The sequence below is a fragment of the Thunnus albacares genome, chromosome 9, assembly GCF_914725855.1.
Source record: "Thunnus albacares chromosome 9, fThuAlb1.1, whole genome shotgun sequence".
NCBI lineage: Eukaryota > Metazoa > Chordata > Actinopteri > Scombriformes > Scombridae > Thunnus > Thunnus albacares.
The window spans coordinates 23,026,842-23,051,645 of record NC_058114.1 but is presented as its reverse complement, the minus strand read 5'-3'; the positions used below and the strand labels follow the sequence as shown (position 1 = coordinate 23,051,645).

The window sequence follows — 24,804 nt, the reverse complement described above, 5'->3', positions numbered from 1 at the left end:
ACAAAAAAAAAAACATCAACAGGAACAACAAAATAATAACAATAGTGATAACCATAAAATAAAAGCACACAAAATTCAGGATGGCCTTTCGCAAAGTGCTTTTGTTACAATCGCAGAAGCTGAAAAAAGGCAGTTGGATAGCGATACACCGGGGGCTTTTTGAACTGTCTCTGTCACACAGTAGATGGATAGTGAGGGTTCACAGACCGACTGAAACAGCCAACTACAAAGTGTTGACCATTTCCTCCTGCCGTCTCCAACTTACATCCTTTACACCAGCCAAAACCTCCAAAGTGGGAATCACAGTATGAAGTTATGGAATTTATCCTAAATTGGTTTAGGTGACTGCAAAACTGAAACTGTCTCTTCCTCCATACCTCATCCAATCCCCTCTCCCTCCTTTCTCTCCTGTCGATTCCCCTGCTGAGGGTGTGTGATCTTTGATCAAAGGCCAGTCGGCAGCAAAGATGTAGACTAAGTCTGTCTGGAGAGAGGGAGAACGATGGGAGAAGAAAGTAAGAGAACATACACCCCCAACCTCCCCACCACCCCTCCCTGTGCTTTTCCAACCCCATCTCCTTTCAAAAATGTTACAGTCTGACTAATAAGACTGAATCTCCAGTGGCTTCCTTCCCTCCAACAAACAATTCACCGGATCAATATTAGATGGAGAAAAAGGCTGGTCACAGCCCCTTTACAATGAGGGAACTGTTCCTGCTTTTATCTTTCCGGGAACTAGTATGTTAAATATTGGTATGAACAAGAAAGGCAAAGACAGAGAAGTAATTGGGAGGGTGATCAGACATACCATAAACTGAGCAGACATCGAAACCCAATGCATAGCAGTGTATTTTCCACCTGAGAAGTACTTACATAGAGACAAAAGAGATCAGCAACATTGTCCTTGTTGCAGTTCCCCAGTGTAAAATCTGTGGTGACCTCCTTTGTATTACAATTCTTATCATGTTGTGGGCATGCAATTCCTACCAGTGTAAAAGGACTGACACTGAACCATTGCTCAGTAAACAGTCCCATCACCTGGGCTTTCTCACCTAATCCCTGAAAACACTATAGCGTGCATACATCCAGCTTTCCCCTACCACCTGTATTTAATCCTCTTCCCTGTATGCCAACCTTTTGCAACCCCAGAGACTGAGAAAGACTCCAAGTGCAAACTGTCCCCACTTGGCTGAGAGCAGCCTGCCTCTCTGAAGGACCCTGGGCTGTCTGTGTAAGTGCCAGAGCCACGCTGCGCATAGAGCCGTACTGCATATGCTGCGCTCAGCTTGCTATGCATCAAGAGCCTGATGGAAAACACACAAAAAAAATCAGGTGCGCAGCAAAATGACGAAGCAAAGCAAATAGTCCCCCTTCTGCCGCCACCAATCGCAATAATAACAGTCACCCTGTCCTGCTTTGTTTGATTATTTATAGTTATCATTGTTATCATAGTTGTTGGTCGTCTTTGTTTTATGGCCTTCTCAGATATTTACCAAAAATCTTTGATAACAGCATAGGGAAAAAAACAAATAAAAAAAACACATCAAGGTCAATTTGGAAAAACTCTTGCAATGAAGTTCAGAGACTGTCTCAGTGTAGCCTGTGTCAGAGTAACCTTGGTCTGGGGCTGAGGATGGGGACACACCAGTTGTGGAGCCGTAGAGACACAGCGCTGAACTAGTGACAAGTACAGAGACATTATTATTAATTAATTCAAGTAAAGCTTTAACAGCCAAATGGTTAATTACAAAGCCAATCAGCTTTCACAATTTGGTGTCAAAATATGGGCAGAAAACAAGTGCTTATGATAAAAGGAGAAGGTGTGAGTTTTTTCCACCCCTGTCCTCTTTTAAGGCCCATCTGGTGGGAAGTGAGCCTCAGCTCCACACTGCACAATACTACTGTCTGGAAACATAAAATCAACAAGCTTAGTGCTGCTCAGACACGGCCACAGAGTCACAGTCTGTTCAATTAGAGAACATTTCAATTCAACCTTTTCAGAAAGTAAACTGAAATCATCCAATTCAGCATTGATCAAAATAACAGTGTTTAAAAATAACATTATTTTTCATGATTAATTATTCATCAGTGGACCGAACATGAGACAATCTGTGACAAAAATACCATCTCTGAATTTGATTCAGTATCGCTGGCACCTGCGCACGGTACATGTCAGCCATCAGAGCAGGACCAGCTCAAATGTTTCGAATGTTTTCGGAGAGGCCTCGCTACTTTCTAAATGCCTAAAATGTGGTATATTTGGAATATTTCTTAAAATGAAGAGCAAACGTGATTTGCTGTTATCACACCATTTCTAGTTTACATCAAAAGTTACATCCAAAATCTCTTTTCAAGAGCTTTCAGAATGAACAATAAATCTTTATTAATCCAACATTAGATTGGTAGCTTAAAATGTCCAATGACTTGAATGCAAGTCATTTTTTTCTCCTTTGGTATTTGTTGATGTTGGACGTATGTATATTTCTTATTATACTGTACATGATTATTTCTATGGAGGGGTTGGATGGACTCTTTATGAGACCATTGAGTATTTACCACACTGCTCTGTGCTCATGGAAACTCGCAGGCCTTTCTGAGGTCTCCTGCCCTTCTCCCATAAGCAGGACAAGGACATTTAACATTAGTGCAAACTTTTGCTCTCTCAGCTAAAGCACCATTTCCAGTGCTATCAGGCTTTATATCCATAACCCCACCCAAGCACCCATTTACCCCACCCCCCTGGCACAGCAACCCAAAAACATGACCCCAACCCTCACGCACACATGCATACACACACACGCACAGCCATGTAAAATTGTTAGAAAATAAAAATAGCTGTAGCAACAACAATTTTCAAGAAAAACGAGTGTAGACAGACCGAAAAAAAAAACAAAACTATACATCCTTAAACCTCTGATTCTATTGTCCACAAGGATACAAAGAGCGAGAGAAAGCAAACTCAAGTAAAAATCTGTATCATTCCACACACATTTCTGCATATGTATTCAAGAGGAGGGCATCTGTGTGTGGCTTAAGTCAGGGAGGCCCAGTTTGGATAAATTATACACATACTTTCAATATTTCTAGTCTACAGCAGACTAATATTGGGGGCAAAAAGCTTTGGTTAAACAACAAACAACATAAGACTTCTGGGGAAATATTAAGGTCCAAAGACACGTATGTTTATATGGCTCACAGGTCTCGACAGGTTATGTAAAAATTCTGCCACATCAAGACAAAATTGGTTTAGTGTAAGCAGTCCATAACAAGTACCACTATGCGTAAAAGATCACAAACCACGAAGACATCAGCTTACATTGGTCTGTCTGTGGGAGTCAAACTGTGCAATAATAAACCCATCTTTACCATAACGGAGAAGCAAAAATAGAAGCTAAAACTCTCAAGACCAAGCCAACCCCTGACAATGACCGACAAGGGTAAACAAAGAGTTATGCAAATCTGCACCAAGAGAGCTGTGAAGTAAACAAGCAACTGTCCAGTGAGTTGTTTTACAATATGGTATTTTTGCTTCTGTGGTACCGTGGACCTATTATCACCGTGGTTTCCTCGGAGAACATGTGTAGTTATGAGAGTAGCTGGTGAACAGATGGGGTAGACACGAAGTTTGTTTATCCAAGCTTGTCCTGAGACCCTCCAGTCTGCCAGCCAGCAACGCATGCTTGTGCACATGCACGCTAAAAAAAAAAAAAAAAAAAAAAAAAAAAAAAAAGTAGCGTGCCTACATACACACACACACAGTGCCCTTTCTTCTTCGTCTGCCTCCTCCTTCCATCCTCTTGCTTTACATTAAGACATATATACTAGATTTCTTTTAACAACTAACTTCAAGTGCAATCAGTTACATTAATTAATTTAGTTTTTTTTAAGGTCACAAAACATATTTGTATCGGAACCTGGCTTCTCTTTTAGAGATCTGACCTCATATATTTCTGGTTTGATTTTTTTTTTTTTTTTGGCAGCTTGTCGTCAAAACCTGAACAAAACCAATGAAGGAGCACAACTTCACTACCACGGACAGAAGAAAGGACTGATCTCATTTGCAACTGGTTTGTTTTAAAGTACCCGTTTCGTTGACAAAAGTGCCCTCCTCAGTAACAAAGTGCATTTATAACCTGTCTCTTTCCAATTAAGGTGCAAAAGGACTGATAGTTGAACTACAGCACTACTGCAGAAATTATAGGGTTTAAGGGGGGGGGGGACTCGAAATCACATGCATGTTCTCTTCTTGAGTCAAAGGCTCAACGTGCTAGTTTGGAAAATTACATTGGATGTGGAGTACAATAACACAAAACTTGGATATTTTAAGACTAACAAATCCAGATGTATGGAGTCTCCGTCAATATTCAAACAGATATGTCAGCTCTGGAGTTTTCCCCTTCTCCACAGGATACCTGGACCCAGTGAGTGTGAGCGTGTGCACGACTGTGTATGAGAGACAGAGAAAGTGCATTGGGGCTGGCAGCTCAGGGTGCATGTTTGAACAGGCTGTGGCTGACTCACACAGTGATGATGTGGCCAGAGGGACCCTGGGCTGCCACGCACACACACATGCACAACAACACACGTACATGTAAACACACTTGCACACTGAACTGCCAGCACCAGGCGTCCTACCCACAGTAACACCAGGCTCTAATATAATAATATCCCCTCCAGGCTGGTTCGGGGGCATTAGAGGACTACAGAGGGAGAGAGAGGGAGAGAGAGAAAAGGCCTGATTTGATCCCCTCCTGCCTGGAAACGTGGCTGAGCTGGGGGAGATTATTTTTTGGAATGCAACAGACATTGTGAGATCCCCCTCCCCTTCCCTTGTTCCCCTCCCCCATCAACCAGCTGCAGCTGCGCTCCTATTTGGCCTCCCAACTTGGACAGGTATTTATTGCTCTCTTCATCATACAGGTTGCCTCACGGTTGTGTGGTCCCTAGGGCGAAAAAGATTGGAATAAGCATGATACATAAACCTCCTCTCACTCCTTTCCCAACACCAGCCCACTTCCTTTAAATATACCTCTCTCTCGCTCTGTTGGATATCTTTAGTAAAGCTGTGCAAACATAGAAAAAAAAGGTGCTCATCCATCTCTTCTTCGTACTCTTTGTCACTCTCTCATTTGGGCTCCCTGCCATTCCTTTAACCTGCGGTTGGTTAAATGCTACCCGCGCCTTGTCACACAAGGACAGATTCCGAAAAAAACTGCACAAAGTTAAGCACATTCATTCATCCGACCTCCTTATCCTTTGGGCAGGAACTATACATGTCAAGTGTTAAGATTAGGACAAATGGGTGACTCAATGCTTTCTTTCATCGAACATTCATACAAATTGTTTTCGTTCACCCACAAGCTTCACTCTGTGAGAAATATGACATCAAGCCTAAGAGGAAAATCCCAATGGGTAAGTACACCTCAGCATTAAGAGGGGACCAATGTCATATCACCACCTGCTGTATATACATGTATACAATTATAAAGTGTCAAGTACCCGAAGCAGTCGACTCAAAAAGGAACAACGACAAAAAAATAATTAAGACAAAATCAAAAGGGAAAACAGAAACGCTGAAATTGCAGGGTTGTGAGGGATAAGAGGCAACGTAGTCAAGCCAACAGATAAATTGACAATGGTAGTGCTTTAAAAAACACAAACCCTCCACCCCTCATTTTCCCTAGTCCTGCAATTGACGAGCCCCCATTAATGTGGATTCGACTCAACATAAATTTGTTTTTCAATAAGACAAACCATAGATTCTTAGAATGCATCTTATAGAGTAAGTAACACTTCAATCAAACCCTTGTCTGATTCTTTCTGGAACATTTAGAGAGAAAAAACTGTTGCATCAAAATTGTGGTGAGTTTTCCTTGCATATGCCATATTGTGGCAATGTTGTTTCTATGGTAACTGTACATTTCAGACCTGCAAAAGAATAGAAAAAGAGTTGTTTTTCACTGGGAGGATTTGTCCTCGCTTCACCCGTACAGCAGCCAGAAGGTGCTTGACAGACACCTTGCTTAGAGCTTGAAGGCTGTGAGGACAAAAACCAATAAAAATCTAAATCAACTGCATAGTTGCTCAGAGTTTCTTTGTATCTATTATACATTTGCCTAAGCACGTATGCCAATGTATAAAACCCCTAACATTATAAAGAAAGAAATGGCCCAGAAAGTGGACGTCATGGGTGCATGATTTGAAGCGTTCTTTGCTCTTTGACAGATAAACCGACTCAAGTGCTTGCAAGTCTACTCCATTTCCTAAAGTAAAAGGAGAAAGAAATATAAAGATTAGATTTTTGTGACACCCTGATTTGGTTTATAGAGGAATAGTTAGTTGTTTTGTTTGTTTTTTTGTTTTTTTTTTAAAGTTTGCCTTTTCTCCTCTCTGTTCACTGGCCTGTCTCACAGGCGGTGCAGAGTGACTACGGTGTCCAACAGTGTCCTTGTCACCCCTGCAGTCTCAGGGCCCTGCCTCTCCTGCCAACTCCTGCAGCTGAGGACTGTGTGCATGGGCTCCAGCATCCACCTCCACCTCTGCCGCTGAGGTTGCCTCTGAACGCCGCCGTCCCCTGATGGTACGAGGCCCAGGGCCAGTGTCGGAGCCGGGGCTCAGCAGGCCCAGAGGGGCAGCCTCAAGGAGCCCGGGCTCTCGCACTCGAGGCTTTCTGCCCCGACGAGAGGGGATGCCGTTGCAGCCGTCCTTCTTGAGGTGGCGGTGCAGGTGATCCGAGCGCACGAAAGTCTTAAAGCAGCTGGAGCACTGGTAGGGGCGCAGGCCTGTGTGAACACGCATGTGGTTCTTCAGGTCGTAGTTGTGAGCAAAGGCAGCTCCACATTGCGTACAAAGGTAAGGCTTCTCTCCTGTATGCTTCCGCATATGAACCTTGAGCTTGTCCTGCCTGAGAGGGAGAAAAATAAACAAGATCACATCAGAATCCACACAGGCACACACACAAAAAAATTAAAATGCACTAGAGGATCAGCTCACATACATCATATACAAAATATATAATAAACTCAAAATATATTATTAATTCTCACATGTACAATCATCAGCTAAATACGCTGGTTTTATTTCCTATTAAACAGCCATCATTTTGGAACTCGTCCAATGGGATTATTCTGTGACGGCAGCCACGCCAACGTAGGAGAAGCCATAAACTTTACATCTTTATCTGTGTAATTGCACACAAGAGTGCAACTGTGGACTGACAAGAAAGCTCAACGTTCACTGTGTCAGTTGGCATTTTTATGATTTCTGTTAACTTTTCTTTGAGGACAACACCACCACCGGTTGACAGATTCCCAAAATACTTGTGTTTTGTGAACAGAGAACATAGACTTCAATGTCCTCTGCAACTGAAAAATTCCAAAGTCATTTTTAAAACTTGAAAACTAGTTTTGAAATAGTGATGAGTCTGCAAAACGTCATCAGTTTTACAGCCTAGTTCCGGCCTCTCCCCACAAGCTGCATTTTGATTGAACATATAAGACTTAGTGTCACTTCTAAGCAAATCAAATAGTTGACGTGACAGAATTACTTTCCAATAATTTACGAGTTCTACAACAATCTAATTCTTATGTCATCTCACGACATCCAGGAACTTTTTACTCTGTCCACTAAACTTTATTAAGCTGCCTTGGCCTTCATCTGACACTTGTCCTCCCCTCCCCCCCTTTAGCCCTTACTATCTCACCAGTTCCCGATCTCTTAAATCGTATAACCCTTCTGCACCCAGGGCAGAGGGCTCCTAAACAAACAAGCGTAGTTAAGACAACTCCATTCTGAACATCTGAACACACATACACACACGCACACACAACACATACACACACACACACACACGCCATGTAAGTGGATTAGCTTTCATACAAGCAAACAAATGAACCTAATGCAACCCTCACGAGTCTGTACAAGCCATGCTACAACTATAAAAATTAACAAAGAAACATAGGTGAGGAGAAACATGTACATGCTTGTACACACATGTATACACACAAGCTGAAGACTTGGAACAAAGTGGCACACCGACAGAGGTGAATTATTTAAAGGACAGGAGTGATTTATTACCGTGCGAGGCACACTCTTAACCCTGATCAAACAGGATTAAGATTACAATACCCCCCTTCCCACTGCCGGTCGAATTTAGCCAGAAGGTAGATTCAGATTGGTCTTCCCTACCTGCCATGCTAGCAGAGGTTCTGGGTATTTCTAGCCTACTGCATCTATTTCCAGCACAAGTCCACTGATTAATTAATTAAAGGAATGATTTCAAGGAAAAGACAGCACTCCCAAATACGGGGAAACCATGTGCACTGAGGTCCCTTGCTGAAGACTAGCCACATTTATCTGAGCTGCACATGGCAGATTTCATTAGAGAGGTAAAGGAGTGACAGAGAGAGAGAGAGAGGAGAGGGGTGGTGTAACTACTCTGCCGTGGGCAATAATCAACATAACCAGAGATCAAAAGTTCAAATTACTGCATTGGAGCGCATAGAGCACCATCCAGGGCCTGTAATCCCCCTCTGTATCAGAACACTGCACTTTATAGCAGCCCTCCTCTAGATAACACTACCAAGGCACAGCCTTCTTTTATTGGACCCCTATGTTAAAATTCCAGGACTTTGCTATGGAGGCTGTCACAATAAAACAGACCTTTATAACCACCTGAACCCCTCTGAGCTGGATTATTCAGCATGCCATTTTGATAAGCATTCAGCTACAATGTGACATTAAAAGAAAAAAATAATAATTAGGGCGACTCAGTCAGACCATGATCAACATAAACACTGAGATTTACAAACTGCACTGCCTCCTTAATGCAAAGCTAAGTTGGTTAGTGCTAATGCTCCTGCTCTTGGCTTTGTGGTGTATCCTACTGCAGAGTGGTTTGTTTACAGTGCCAAGTCCAAGACTATTAGTACATGTGACATGGGGTAGTCACTTCATTAATTGGGCTTACCTGGTAAAGCGCACTTTGCAGATGGCGCATTCATAGGGTTTCTCTCCCGTGTGTGTTCGGATGTGGCGGGGTAGCTTGCCTGCTCCTTGGATGACCTTGGAGCATATGGGGCACTTCTGGAAGGCCTTAGAGCGCATCTTCCTCTCTCCTCCGCCTCCTCCTCCTCCACCCCCACTGCCTCTCTCTCCAACCCCTCTCTCCCCTCCTCCACCTACTCTGTCTTGGCCTGTACTGCCCCGTGATAACCAGAGCGGCGGCACTCCCTGTGTCACAGCAGCAGAAGCTGTATCCTCATGCTGCGTGCTGTTAAAATAATTCAAGTAAAATTCCATATCAGGGTCGTCCCCATCCATCTGTTCCTCCCCGGTCGTTGCACGCTCTTTCTGCCTCTCGATGGAGTCCATCATCTGCTGCAGGAGGGCACTGGCTGAACCCCTCTCCCTGGCCATCACCTCTCTGCCGTCCTCCACTTCTGTGTCCTGCCCCAGCCTAGACTCCGGGGGGAGGTAGAAGTGCCCATTTTGAGATGGAGGGTAGTAAGATGACCCGAGGCTTGCTCCATTCCCCTGCACTGCCTCCCCGTCGTCTTCTTCCTCTTCATCCTCGTCCTCTTCCTCTGGCTCTTGTGTAGGGGCTTGGGCCAAGGCAAGGGCCAGGGGGGAGTAGTACTCCCCGGGGCCACCAGGAGCCCCATTGCTGGGGGTTCCCCCATTGCCGTGGTTAAAGTGCAGGTGTGTGGGCAGGTCCCTGAGCTCTGGCGTGCTGCAGCTGCTGCTCCAGTGAGCCCCTCTCTGGAAGTACTCCAGGTACTCCCGGGCCCGAACCCGGTTCCCCTGCTCCTTGCCTCCTCTGCCCTTCCCCTCCTCATCTTCATCTTCATCTCTTCGCTCACTGCCCGCCTAGTGAAACATGACGGGGAAACAGAGTGAGTGAAGGAGAAATGAAAAGTAAGTGAAAGTTTGCACACAAAAAAACAAAGGGAAAGAGAAAGAAGTAGTAAGAAAAGTACATTAAAAAAGAATTCTAAAAGCATATTAGCTAAGATGAAGGCCAACAAGGAAGACCTAAATCAGCAACTGTAAGACCTACAGACCTGGGGAGATCACTATCTTGGTATCCTAGATGTGCACCCAGTGGCTCAGTATGTCTGTGGGTATGTGCATGTGCAATGACAAATAATAACTACTTTGCAAAATGACATGGCTAACTGGTGAGTGTATAAACAACAATAAAGGGGCACAGATCCCCATGTACGTTTTCATTTGTCAAATAAAAAGTGTCAGTGTTGAAGGTTTTATGCCAAATCAAGTGACTTGACTTGATTTGAAGATATTATGGGCTGTGAAGAGAAGTTAACTCGTGTGAAATGTAACGACAGATATGTGTAAATGTCAATCGAGTGACGCCACAGACTGGGATGTAACAGGTTAACACCCAGGGGCCATGACACCCAGGGTCTTTGACATGCCCTACATGATGTGATCATTACAGTGAAGCGTTGTTGTGATTATCACATGATGTAGAGCACGACACAGCATATCACAGCTACACTTGACCGTGTTGAAGTGTAGCTGCGATATGCTGTGTCTGTAGTCTGTGAAAGAGCATGCTGTCCTTCCATACACGCTTTTGGCTCAGCATGAGTAAGTGCTGAACTAACCCAGAGGATGTGGGCGTGTGTCTGGCATAGTGAGAGAGATTGATAAAGGTCATGATGTAAGCTTGACTATGCTGACTATTTAATGAAGGGGATGGTATGATGACCAGACACCAGAACCAGGAGAACTAGATTTGGAGTGAGTTATTCCAGTTTCACAACACATCTAATTCATCAATTCACAGACATCTAAATGCAAATTCACAGGAATCTAAAATGCAAAACAGTTCACACATTAAGTGTTTTGCATTTTAGATGTCTGTGCTTTCCCATGAATTCATTCAGCACTTACTATGGGTTTCTTATTGTGTCACTAACTCACAAAGGCAGAGCAGAACGAATTTCATCTCAAAGCTTAAATTTGACTTCAACAAACAGGATGAGTCAAAAGTTTGGACACACCTTCCCATTCCCTTGAATGAGGGAGTGTGTTCAAACCTTTTACTGGTACTGTATGTCACTTCTAGATATAATGGTCTTGTACCGGCGGGGAGAGCACTTTGGTGTCCAGCAGGTGTGTACAGACGTCCTGGACAGGTGGGATTTCCAGGAGGCGTGCAGCGGCAAGGATGTCAGCCACGCTGCTGTGACTGACTGTCAACGTGGCTGTGTAGGCAAAGTCCAGCAACGCTCCCAGAGCCTCCGCTGCCACAAAGTCGATGTTATAGATGTTATGTTGGTCAGCAGCGGCCCCTGAAGTGAAGAGCTTGTGGAAGTAGGAGCTGCAGGACGCCAGGACAGAGCGGTGAGCTGGGAACTCCCGGTCCTGTGTAACCAGGAGCACGTCACACAGCAGGCCGCTGAGCCGCTGCTTGTTCAGGCTGCCCAAGATGTCTGCGCTGTGCTCGGGGAAAGGGATCCCCACGGGGCCTTCCTCTGCCTCTCCTGCCCCTCCTCTCCCTCCTCCACCCCCACTGCTTGCAGTCCCCCTGAGCCGCCTTCCTCCCCTCCCACCGGCTCCTGACGACATCTTCCACCAGCCTGCCGCCGAGCCGCCTAGCACAGCCCCCACCCGTGTATCCGTCCTGCCGTCTGTCCGTCTGCCTGTCTGAGGGTGGAAGAGTTGGATAGAGGGATGACATGGAGGGGAAAGACAAGCAAGAGAATAATATATCAGTTTATGACATTCTTTATGTGGATCAAGAAAGAAAGAGGAATATTGATTAAATGATTCACTGCAGTCAGAAATACACACCAGAGCACTTCAGAACACAAACTTGTGCACACAAACCAAAGGTTCATGGAGGACAAAGATAAAAATATAACTAAAATTTTATGTACAAGGGATTATGACAAAATAGACACTTCACAATGTACTCTGAATTATTGGGTCATGTTAGGTTGAATGCCAATTAGCATTATTATCAGCTATAAAATGTGTTTGGCAATCAGCGAAAGCAAGGTGTGACAACTGAGTGAAAATAGACTGCAAAATTATTAATATGTCAAAAATAAGTCTTAAAAATCATGGCAACATCTGACACACTGAGACAAACTGCAACAACAATAAGAAACAGTTATAAAAAGTTGTCTACAGTCTACAGTATATAAGGGGTTGATGAATACTGATGATTGGATTGTAACCTGATATAGCCAGCCACCTTTGTAGTGATTGCAATAGTGACTTATTTGATTAAAAACTGACAAAGTATGTACATTATTTTTCTGTATGCTAATGACCTTTGACCAAGTAAACGGTGTAGTGACTGTGTCTCTAAATAAAATCTAAAATGATTCACTCTAACAAGCCATGTTTATTCATTAATATCTTGGCAATGCAAAAACTTCTCTTCTGATTTTTCACACCAACACAGTTTCAAATTAAAATATTATTATACACATCCATATCAAAATCCTTCACTATGATGTGTTTCTTACAACTAAAAAGGCCCAATTAAACTTTTATGTGCTCTATGTGTGCCTGAACTGAAACTGAACTTCACAATGAACATTGCCACACATGTTGAACGCCGTAAATTATCTTTTTTTTTTTTTTGTAAGGAGTAGCTGACGTAAGGAGCTCCGACAAATTATAACTGAAAAAAAAAAACCCAACAAAAAACAGTCACTCCTTTTTACTGCAACCTTGACAGAGTGAAAGTAGAAATAAGCCATTAGGTAACACCACAGTGCTGCACATCACAACTGCTTGGAATTGACTTTAAAGCACATCTACTGGCACAACAGGTGTATGCACAGAATTACTACCATACAGTGAGTGTGACAATGTGCGATTAAATTAGTTTCTGATGCTACTGAATAAACAGCGGCTCACAACAATTTTGCATGCATTTGGCAAAGCATTCTGCCCACTGAAACACAACGAGTAGGCGCATGACTAAGTAAAGATGTGTATGTATGCGCATACTGTATATGTGTGCGTGTGCAGGTGCCTGGGTAACTGTTTCCTTGTAAACGCCTACATCTACGGGCATGTGTGCATGCACTCGTGCAAAGAAACCAAGTAAGAGGTCGTGGAGGACAGATAGGCAGAGGGCAGTGGGGATCAGAATGCATGCTGGGAGCTGGGCTGTGCAGCTTGTGCACTCTGTGTCAGTTGAGAGCCGGGGAGGGGAGCGAGGGAGGTGGAGGAAAAGGGGGGAGGGAGCGAGGGGGGCTTCCAGAGCAGACCCTGTGGAAAAACTCCACAAGAGGAGGAAGAGGACACGCAACAAGCTGCAAGGGAACAGTATTAAAAAGGGAGGTTGTCAATCCGGTCTGAACTGGTTACCCCACCCTCTACTGTGTGCCAAGTTTCAGGAAAGGCTGTCCCCTCGCTCACGTGTGGGGGGAGATTAAAATGATCGACTGAAGCCTGCGCAGTGGGAGGGGGGTTTCGGCAGTACAAGCCATCCTCGATTTCTCTATTAACACACTCGCACACACACACACACGCAAATACAGTAACATCACAGAGACATCAATAACGCACGAAACGTACATCCGCCCCCTCCAATCCCCCCTCTCCATCTGCCAGGGAGACCCAGCGGGGGGTGAGGCCGGGGGAGGAGGGGGAGGGCAGCGGGGGGGGCATCGAGTGAGAGCGAGGCATTCAAATGACATTCCTTCAGATCGGTCCTCGGTATGTTTGTACGCTACACCTCACTACCAAACCTGCCTAACCTGGCTGCCTCTCCTCCTTCATACCTGTTCCGCCTATCTAGCTCCACACCTTGGGATCTGGCTGCATGTCAGCTCTGCCCACTGGTTAGAGTTAGGTAAGCCTTTAAAAAAATAACTCTCTAGAGAGGTAGGCAGGAGAGAAGATTCCAACTTATCACGATCCTTTAAATGGGTCAATGATTGTTTACATTTAGGCAAAGCATTATGATAAAGAGAACATTCAAATAATAGTTTGTACATTCAAATAACAGATCAGAGAACTGTTTTGTTTGATTAATAGCAAAATGCTCCAGCATTTCTTGCCCCTTACTGTGCATCTCCCTTAACTCAATTCAGTTTTGATAGGCAGCTGACCACAAAGCCTCTGCAAACACTGCCAAGGTCTTTCACAAAGCTCTGATGAAAACGGACTGTCAGACATGGCAGGAGCAAATGTTATTATCCTAACCCTCATCTGAATATGCTGAGGGAGAGGAAGGAGGTGAAGGGAAAGACAAAGAGAGATGGAGAGAGAGAAGTGAGACGGTGATGGAGGAAATGCAAGAGAAAAGGGCGACCACATGGCTACCGGTCACGTCCTTCACAGGTGGAAATAGATCTCTGTGAGCCCATCCAGACCTGAGCCAACCTGCTTTTCTCCAACACAGACACACACAGCACCTGCACTAGACCAGGCTTTCCTGCAAGCTTGCGTACACGTTATCCCCCGTACATACACAGCTGACCCTGGGTCACGGCTTTGTAGGGTAAAGACGCTGAGCTGAGAGGAGATAAAACGCACACACACACACACACACATACACACACACACGCACACAAAGTCAATTCAGTGCCAACAAAGCATTGAGGGACTACTCTGCATGCAGGAGCCACCTGTCCCCGAATAACCCGCAAAGAGCACTAAGAAAGAGGAAACACAGTGCAACAAACCTGATCCTGACACCTCCTCATGGCTTGAAACATTCCTTATCACTAATTCATGCCTGTGGGTGACAAGGCCCGCAGCCTAGCACAAAGCAGCGCAGTAGCTGTCCGTGTCCCTGGTGTTCCACTTCCAGGGAAGGGCCTTCTCTCAATGCCCGGTTGGTGAGCACCCAGGCCTGCTTTGCAAGTCAAACATCCGCTTAAAACGCAGGAGCCACCCATCTCATCCCCGCCCTCATCACCTCCATCTCATCCTTAACGTTCTTTTACCCCTTCCTATATATCTACACACAGCAAGGACAGATATCAAAATTACACTTCAGGGACAAAACTGCTAACAACGGTCTCCTACGAGGCAGTTACTTCAGCTGACTGTGCTGTGTGTGTGTGTGTGTGTTCTGAATATCTATGTCAAGGCAGTCACGCCCAAGTTGCTTGACTGACAAACACGTTGACATCAGGCTGTGGTTGCAGTTAGTAAAAGTGGTTTTATTTTTCCTGATATGTATCATCTATGAAAGGTCTGCAGAATTTCCACTCTCAAAGTATCTCTGTCTTTGGCTGACACATACCAGTCATTCCTAAATAAAAAGGAACAAACTGTTAACCCTGTGCAACCTCAAATGTTTCATAGATAAGGAAATAAATGCTTACTGGCACTTTTTAATGCCAGTACACAACGATGCTTTTGAGGTTTAGATGAACAGGAGAAAAAGATTAAGAGAATTACTATCACACTATCAAAGAAAAGTAGTATCAATAGTTATAGTGAATACTGCACTTAATATTTCCCTTTCAAGAACCTTTTGGTTGGACTGAATTTTAAAGCAAATATGTGCCCTTTTGGTCCTTTTTATTTATTCAAAAGCAGTAGTTTTCTACATAAACTCTGGCATGCAAAATGTGTTTGCCTCATAAAAATAATGCACAATTTAAAACTACTGAGCCACCCAACTTTAAGAGGTAGCAATCAGAGGAAACATAACTGAATCATTGATCCCTAAACCCGTAAATGTTAATGAGGCGCAGATGGGCCACTCTTTTATTACTGAAATAGAGAGCAATTGTTACTTTGATTGTGAAGTGTTATTAGCTTATTGCTTTTACAAGAGAACAATTCTATCATGTTACTTCCACTTTTACTCGGGTGAAGAGTATGCAGTCAGTAGCTACAGTACTTCATAACAGAATAATTAATATATTTCCACTACAACAGGTGTTTGTATTAAGATTCAAGTGCAACAGAAACAAAACATCAAAGCCAGTACTTGGAAATAAAAAATCTGGCTATCAGTCAGCAAGTCAAAGAATTCGGTTGGCCCTTGGCACTCGTCTCTGCTCCTGTCAACCTTTCTTTTTAAATTCTCTTCTCTCTCCTGTCCTCATTTCACTGACTATCTCAGCTGGCCTCTATGCCAACAGCCCTGCCTATCCCGCCCTGCTGCACGGGAATCACTTCACTCAGGTCAAGAAGGTTCAAGGTTGGACCAAGAGGATATTGCAAGATAATCGGAATGGGGAGGGGGTGGCAGTTCCTAGGAAAAGTGGATTTTCAGCAAGTGCCACAGCCAAGTGACTCACTGCTGCCAGTAGTGGAAGGAAACCTGATTGGTTGGGAACGAAGCAGGAAGAGGGCAAGTGACTGATAAAACTGAAGTTGCAAGGGCTGGTCTGGGCCTGGCAGCTTTCACTAGAAACTAACCAGGAAGCGCTGCCAAAACACAGACACAAAGCAAGTGAAAAGGTAGTGGGTGAGGCAGGGTGTTAAACTCACAAGCTCACTCAAAACTCCTGAGTATATGGTGGCCTAGGAATCCAGCTCAGATGTCAATGATAAACTCATTCAGTTACCTGGTGTAACCTGCTTCAATAAGAGGAAATGTAACCACCCACAAGTTGGGCAAAGTTTAATTTGAGGAAACTAGCAAGGGGTTTTATGATGTCCTTATAAAGGTCTAAGTTTGCGCTGCCAGATAGCAAAGATAGCAGAGAAGTGAAATCTGTATCTCTAGCATATAAGCTCTCAAACTAAATTCTAAATTTGCCTAAATTTACACACACATATAGACATATATATGTGTATATATATATATATATATATATATATATAGTCCCCAGAAAAATAGAAAGTAACACTGTAATGCAGTGCGATATGACAGGTGTGAATTACAACTTTTATGGTTGTTTTTGAGTCTGTAGTTTATGATGTATGGCACTGCATTATAATGCAATGCATTTCTGGTATTTCCTCTATATATCTAAATGAGACCTACAAAAATATTAGACTATTGGAATATAATAATGATGATGATAATAATAATAATAATAATAAACCCAGTTCAGTTCAACTCCACAAAAAAGTACAGCTTCAAAAGTTACGATAGAGTTACACAACATAGAAAAACAACTTGAGTAATCAGCAAAACCTGATCATTTTAATTCTGATAATATTTCATGCAAGGCTTTTGTATTGCGTTGCACTGGTGTTTCTATTTTTCTGGTCACATCATGAAGAGAAAAAAAAACAATGTGGCCACATTATCAAATGAATTCATTCATTCAATAATGTTAATGTTTGGTAGGTAAAGATTGTTAAATTAATGCTACATTAAAACTTTATAAACTACAACACCCTTTACTGTCATGACAGCTATAATTTTGTCTGTTAGTGGATATTTCATTTTCTTAGTCATGAGTCTTATTACACATGTTTCAGGACAGTGGCCTTTCTCAAGCTGCAGTGTAATAAAACCACATCCATGCTCTGAGTTCCTTTTAGCTTGAGTAACATGCTCTGACACTGCCATGCTGCCAACCAGGAAGTGTAACAAAATCTAACACATGGCTTTAGAAACAGTATTACACCCTAGCACAGCGTTGTCCAGCAGAACCCAAGCTGGCCAGTTGGTCAGTCCGCAGGCCCAACGTGCCCAGGCTGCGCCACTCTGTGCATGCGCAGCCCAACAGGGAAAGAGGACTTCCTGTGAGTCTGTGGCAGGCGTGTAACAGAACCCGCTCTGTTATCAGATGACCGGCTCTCTGCTTGCTCGATCTCTCTGTCCCAACTGTCTGACCCTCCCTCTCTCTCTTTCTCTTCCTCTCATCTGTCGCTCTCATCTCATCATTGCTCCATCTCTGTCTCAGACTCTACACTGCACAGTACCCACCACATCACCCACTTCCCTTTTACACTGCTGAGGAGGCAAAGCAGCACACATCCACCCACCCTCCTGTGTCTTGCCATCCCTTAATGCAACCCACCTAGCTTCTCTCTAGTTTCATCCCAAACCAATCCACTAAATCATCATGCAGACAGTGTTAGATTGATCACATATCCTCTTCCTGATCAGTCGGCCTTTCTGCTTAATTAAAAGGAGGTTGTGGTCTCTGTACTACGCTGTTTCTTATCAATATAACAACAAATGTTACATTTGAGAAAAGCATACGGCCTTCAACCAATTCATATTTAATAGATTATAATGAAAATGGACAAATAAACATGTAACCAAAACATATCATCTAACTCCAAATGTATAAGTGTGAAAAGTCCGGCTTTACCCCCACCCTGAAAAACATCCCAGCCTCTTCTCACTCTCTCACTCTAATTTGATCAGGTTGTGTTGGCCTCTCCATAATAAATGTCCCAGAAGAGAACAGAAGAAGCCCCTTTACTCCCCCTAGACTTCAGCACAAACAACAGAAAAACAACAGAGAGGGGTCTGTCTGTCTGCCTAGCCAGGCTGGAAGCTGTGGTATACTGAGCAGCTGACCAGGGGAACCAGACATAAGGGGGGAAGTGAAGCTGCATTCACCAAAGACTGATGAAGGTATTCAAACTGTAGAAACATGTTGTAACTTATACGGAGTATCGTACAGAGAGAGAATAGCAGCACAGAAATGATGCTGTTTGGTAAGAAGTACAAAAAAGAAACACAGTTTGGATTCTGCCATATGGGCCACAGTGCATCATTTGACCACATAAACAAAACTTTGAACAAACAGAATGACCGTTACAAGTAGTGTATTGTACACAGCCAACATTTCACTCTAAAATAAAGCCTCAAACTGCCACGGCGACATCACGCAACCTGTCTTCTCAGTCTGTCTGAACCTGCTAGTTTCAGGCCATAGTGGTGTAGGCACAAACATACAGGAATATCAAACTGTATTCAGCCTCACCGCCAAATTGATGGGTGGTGTCTTGGACCTGCCCACAGCCACTGAAGTCCCCTGCAATTCCCCTGGAATCTATTGTTGGTAACACAGACGCACATGCATGCGTGCACACAAGCACACACTCACGCACACAAACACACATGGCGTCCTAGTTTAACCTCTTGCTGGAATTTACTTGAGCTAACTATACTTTTCTTCTACCTAGGAAGTGGCATACAGGGTAACATCAGAACATTATTTACTGCAACAGATATTTTCTGTGACATTGAGCTGAATAAAAAAAAAAAAGAAGGTATCAACCTTGTCTGCCGCTGCCTTCGAGAAGCATTCCAAACACTTTCCCAGCATTTGGGCGTCTTCATGTACTATGTCTGCTTGTACCCTCTCCGTGCCCACATGTTTAAAAAACGGGTTCAACAAGTATGCAAAGCCAAAAAATATGCATCTGGTTATCGAGCAATGCAGTCAGGGTTCCTGTGAAGTCTTTCAACCACGAGCCACAAGCAAGCAGGACATGACAGGCGAGATTAGAATCTGCGTTTAACAAGATGCTGGTGAGGAAGGGCGGATGAGTGGACTGGGAGAAAAAGATGTCATGAGATTGACCATGATGTGAGTAGCTGAAAACAATCAGCAAATGCAGAAGTTCTAAAGAATCGTGCACAAAGTTTACAAAGCTTAAGTTTTATTTTAATATTGCATGGACTTAGCTGAGGCGCTCTACCCTACCAAGGAAATCCAGTTGTCATAAGATGTGTCACATATTCTCCCCTTCAGCAAGAGAAGTTACTGAGGTTTTCTCAAACAAACTATTACTCAACAACCCACCTGTACTCTGACAGCTATCAGCATGGTTGCTCTGCCACAGTCTGGCAAACATTTGATGCTATGGTTCTTGTAGCATTACTTTAACACCCCTAAAGAAGCAGCAGTACTGCATGTGCAACTGTCTTCATCTTTTCACTCTACTAATAATAGCAGCAGTGCCATTTAATCACAGCAGTAGACGATATCATTAAAAGAATACTTTTCCTTCATGAGATGAAAACAACACTGATGCACAATGAGCTTAGTTGGAAACTTAGTGAACAAAAACTTTGAGACAAAAAATTATTCTCTGAGCAGTGTTCTGTGCAGCACCTTACACTCAGCACTGACCTATTTGCCATTCCCTCTAACTGCAAGTGGGTCAGGAACTCTGAACTCTATCAAGCCCCATCTCTTTCACTCTTCTTCACACACAACACGCTATGGTATTTATTTCCCCTGCTCGCTTCTCTTCTCCTCTCAGTCACAGTCTAAAGACACTGTGTGTGTGTGTGTGTGTGTGTGTGTGTGTGTGTGTGTGTGTGTGTGTGTGTGTGTGTGTGTGTGTGTGTGTGTGTGTGTGTGTGTGTGTGTGTGGCTGTCTTTGGAGTGCTTACCAAATAGGCAGAAAATGTTTCCCGGGCCCTATCTGCCTCCCCTGCCTGCCGGCCAGCTCTGCTGCCTCCGTCTCTGGGCAGGGCTAGAGCTTTACCAGACAGGAAACTTGCGAGTGGCCCTAGTCATACAGGCAAGCCCTTGCCTGATCCCACACAAACAGACACCTACCCCCCCCAACCACCACTACCACCCCACCCCCCTCTATTTTCAGCCCACAACTCGGCTCCGCATCCCCTGCGCTCATTGGCTTGACAGCTGCTCACTCACCACACCTCCTTGTTGGGATAGGCTGGCGGCTGTTCCCTTTCCTGGATGGCCAAGGGCAAGGCACTCTGGGATATAGAGTTCTGAAACCCCATTTGACCTGTTTTACAGCCCTCGCTGTGGACTACGTGTCCCAGCTCTCTCTGCCCATACCACCCCCACTATCTCCAAGCCTGTTCTAACGTAAGCACTCAGGGCTGAATTATACACTACAGTATGTTGCTAGCAGGCTGCCAGGTATTAAAGTACAGACCAGCCATCAAACGGGGCCGAGCTTCGCATGAAAAAAATGGAAAACATTTCAGCCTCAACTGTCAGAGTAATAACCAAACATCAGAGGTGGATTCTCTCATCAGCTCACACTCGAGTGACATTTCAAGCACACTTAAAACTCCTGACCTAAATTATGACTTACTCCTATTCCACACAGTCTAATGCCACTACAACATGCCTTGCGCACAGCGCACACAACTTGCCCCGCACACAGCATTTCAATTGACACTGTCCCGAAAAGTTGTTGATATTGCTTGTACCTTGTCCAATAGAATTATTTTTGGTTCCTCCTTCCCCTCGTTCAGTACCCCCCCTCCCACAAGAGCCCCCCCCCCCCCCCCATCTCCTCCTCCTCCTCTAAGTGCTTCCACCTGCCTGAAAAGTTAATGCCTTGAACACATCCTATAAACTTTATCTCAAGATTCCCCAGAGGTAAAAAGCAGTACAGAGGAAGTACTTTAGGAGGATTAAAAAAAGAGGAACCTTGACTAGGGACTACTGCTGCGACCCACCTCTCCTCTCCGGCCAACCCCCCCACCCTGCTCTCCTTTCTGTCCCCCTCCCTCATTCCTCCCTCTCTCCTCTCCTCCTCTGCCCTGCTCCCCTCTGGTCGACAGGCCCAGGGCAGACAGCGGGGAGATGGCAGGGTGCCTTTAGCTCACCTGCGATGGCCGTGGTGGTGCTTGTTGTGGGTTAGCTCAGCCCTCTCCTCTCCTCCTCTCCGGAGCTCTCTCTCACTCCCTCTCACTGTTGTGCAGCTTAAAGCCCCGTATGCGCTAACCAAGCAGCAGCAGATCAACTCAATTCCCTTCCTGGTTTCTGGAGGGCAAAGAGGTCCCTCCCTTTCTCTCTCTCTTTCTCACTCACTCTCTCTCCCTCTCTCTTAAAGAAACAGCATTCCCCCTCCGTCTCCTCTCCCTCCTCCCTCTGTGAAGCAAAAGTAAAGTGGAAATTTTTTTGTGCTTAAAAGTGGACAGTTGTCAAAGTCATAAACTCAATCAGAGATGACACAAATCATTAACCCATGCCTTTCCGCTCTGTGTTGCACATTGAACGTCAGCCGTTGTCTTCCTTTTTGGACAGTCAAATTAGTGGTTTAAGGTTAGACACAGTTGTAACTCTTGTCTTTTCTAACCCGCCTCATCTCTCACTACTCCTTTCCTTTTCTATGTGAATAGAGTCGCACCCACCCATCCTATTGCCTTAGGTCATGGTGTCCCACCCCAAAAACAAGCCGTGGCAGATTCCAGCACACACAGTAGGGGCTGCCAGCAACCCCCTTGGTACACTCTCTGGCTCGGTCCTGGTTTCTGTACATAATACCTGCCAAGCTCCAACAGGTGAGATATCAGCAAAGACATTACTAAGTCAGAGAGTGTCTTATCCACTGTGGGGAATGGCAAGTTCCCATGTGTAAATTTACAGCTCATGCACTTGATGTTGCGCCACTTCCAACCACCCACCCACACGCCCCCTCAGTGAGTGCAAGCCAGCCATTGTGCCACAGAGTGGGATGGAGCACAAGATGTATTTGCGGATTCTGTTGCACCGTAGACCATCCCAACATACCTCTGAATGCACTTTCGAGTCAAATATTTCATGCACACATGTGAGAGGACATACTTTACACATACATGGTTGCCTTTTGGCTCCAGTCTCACGGGAGCCGTGTCCCACAGTGCAGCAGGGCTTGGCTCTGCATGGATCACCATGCATGGGAATCAAGGTATGGCAGGAGGAGGCAGTGGCACACCCTTTTCCTAGATGGCACTGTTCAGCACTGTCTCTGCAATAAACACAGGGAAGTTGCAGCTTTCAAACTTCAGAAACACAAATGAATTGCAGTATTTGGACGTTTGGTTTCCTTACTTGCTATAATTTGAAATTTTAAATGAAGAGGATGCAGGTGGATAAGTTGTAGCCCAAGTTAAATGAAACAGCAGGATATACACTTACACATAAAATAGGCTACATAATATTTAGCCTACACAAGTTGCCATCTATTCAGTTTTGGAATAATTACCCACAGTCAAAATTAGTTGTTCTCAGCCCATGGCAGTCTGAGATGATGTCAGACATTTTTATGGCAATGTCGCCTTTCAGTCCAATATAAACTGCTCCTACCCAACTCCAGACACCCCACATCAGATCTGCGTTTGTCATTACTGTCTGAATGATGGCTTTAATTAAATCTAGCCCCAGAAAAGGAGGCAGTTGACAAGAATCCTCGAATAACGTTACAGATCGGCGCATGACTTAATAAAAAGGCTGATACAAGTAGTAGATAGTAAAAATGTGTCCGCGGGTAGGCCTCATTTTGGGGTCAGTAGGGAAGAGTTTAGCTATTACTCTTTTAATAAGTATCATACCTTAAAACTATGGACCTTAAAGTATGGTAATAACTATTTAACGTCCAAAGTTAACCGCAAATCGTACTTTTCATTGGTGACGCACAAACGGTCAAGCTCCTACAGATCTCTAACTTTTAACCGTTAATAAGCTAACCATTTTACCGCTAAATGCTGGACTGATAAACCAGGTATTTTGTACATATATATATAAGTGTACATATATATATGATCTAAAACCACTTACCACTTTGAAGTTAGAAATAGTCTGTTTTCAGCTTGTAAACCTTGTCTTAAACTTTGTGTATAGTCAATTCAAGTTGGCTAACATTAACCTGCAATAGGTATCGTTGCTATGGTTACCTGCAGTCTAATATGTACTGTTCCCTTAAGTTGATCATCACGTTTATAAGGGCACCCGTCAGCCAATCAGAAATGATTATTCAGTTTAGGTATGAAAATGAGAAAAACACCTACAGGCTGAACATCCACCACACAAACTTTCAAGTTTCAAAAATGTCTAATTATTTGGATTTTTCATTTTTGATTTATTCTTTTAAATTCAATTGCTTTATTGACATGAGTCTCACAACAACATTGTCAAAGCATCAAGAATCAATGAAACAAAATATTAACTGTCTTATATTTTTTGCTGTCAATTTTTTCCTTGTACTCTCAAAAATAAAGTTGTGGTGGGAAAATACTGACACTTCTTATTTTTATTTGATTGCATTGGCCCAAAGTAATTCAATTAAAAAGGTCCAAAAATACTGTAATCATACTGAAATACTCACCAGTTCTGAGAACAACCTTATATGTATCATAATCAGGATTTAAGTTGAATTTTCAAATGTCTGCTTTTTTGCACTGCTAGTGGTTTAGTTTCTGGTAAATGTGCATCTCCAGATTTAGTATCTTACAGAGATGCACAGTTAAGACATAGTTGATATTAATGGGTGTCATTAATTAATAACAACTTACAGTACATTCACAAATAAGTTTTATTTTAATCTTTTTATACATTATAACCATATCCAACACATTTTATATTATAATAAATGACTCTTCTCCCTTGTCATTTACATAAATCAAAAATTTGTATATTAAGACTGCAAAATAGTACTCCTGTAATTTTTGTATATAGCTTTGTACACATACAAGTGACAACGCACCCATTTTGCTCTGAACGAATGCACATTTTTGGGGGGAATAAGAAAGGGCAGCCATAAGCGGAGAGAATATAAGAGCTCTAGCAAGACGGCAGGCTAGCAAGTAACACCACCACCATGTGACCAACACTGACCTGGGTTAAAATGTGAAGTCAAACCCTTTGTACTACTTGAAAAGTTTGCTTCAGCTCATGTGAAGCTCCACTTGAAGTAGGTTTGTACTTTTAACACAATCAATTTGGTTAAATCACAGGGAAAAGATTTTCAATTGTATTTCAACCCAAGTCTTTTTTTCCAAAAGCACGCCTCTAGGCTGGTTTTGCCCCAAGAGAAAGCTTGGAGCGCCAAACATAGCATTACAGTGAAAACATAACCAAATACACTTGAGGGGGAAATACAGACCAACAACAAAGAAAAAAACAAGGTTAATTAGTCAACATGATTGAATTTTCATATTGATATCGCAGAGGCTTTTCA

The 24,804-nt window shown here is 43.7% G+C and overlaps 1 protein-coding gene across 2 annotated transcripts; it reads right to left on the bottom strand.

Annotated features, from left to right (window-relative positions):
* Positions 1-23,516, bottom strand: zbtb7a (zinc finger and BTB domain containing 7a). 2 transcript variants are annotated; one of them, XM_044361915.1, is made up of 5 exons: positions 23,406-23,516; positions 22,445-22,596; positions 11,110-11,673; positions 8,969-9,867; positions 1-6,904 (listed from the first exon to the last, which is right to left on the bottom strand). In XM_044361915.1, the coding sequence occupies exons 2-5, from the start codon at positions 22,520-22,522 to the stop codon at positions 6,466-6,468; spliced, it is 1,980 nt and encodes a 659-aa protein (XP_044217850.1). In that variant the 5' UTR covers positions 22,523-22,596; positions 23,406-23,516; the 3' UTR covers positions 1-6,465. The 2 variants fall into 2 exon arrangements, with proteins under 2 accessions (XP_044217850.1, XP_044217851.1); XM_044361916.1 differs by lacking the exon at positions 23,406-23,516 and adding an exon at positions 21,473-21,737 and having other exon boundaries at positions 22,445-22,531.
* Positions 23,517-24,804: the final 1,288 nt, after the last annotated feature.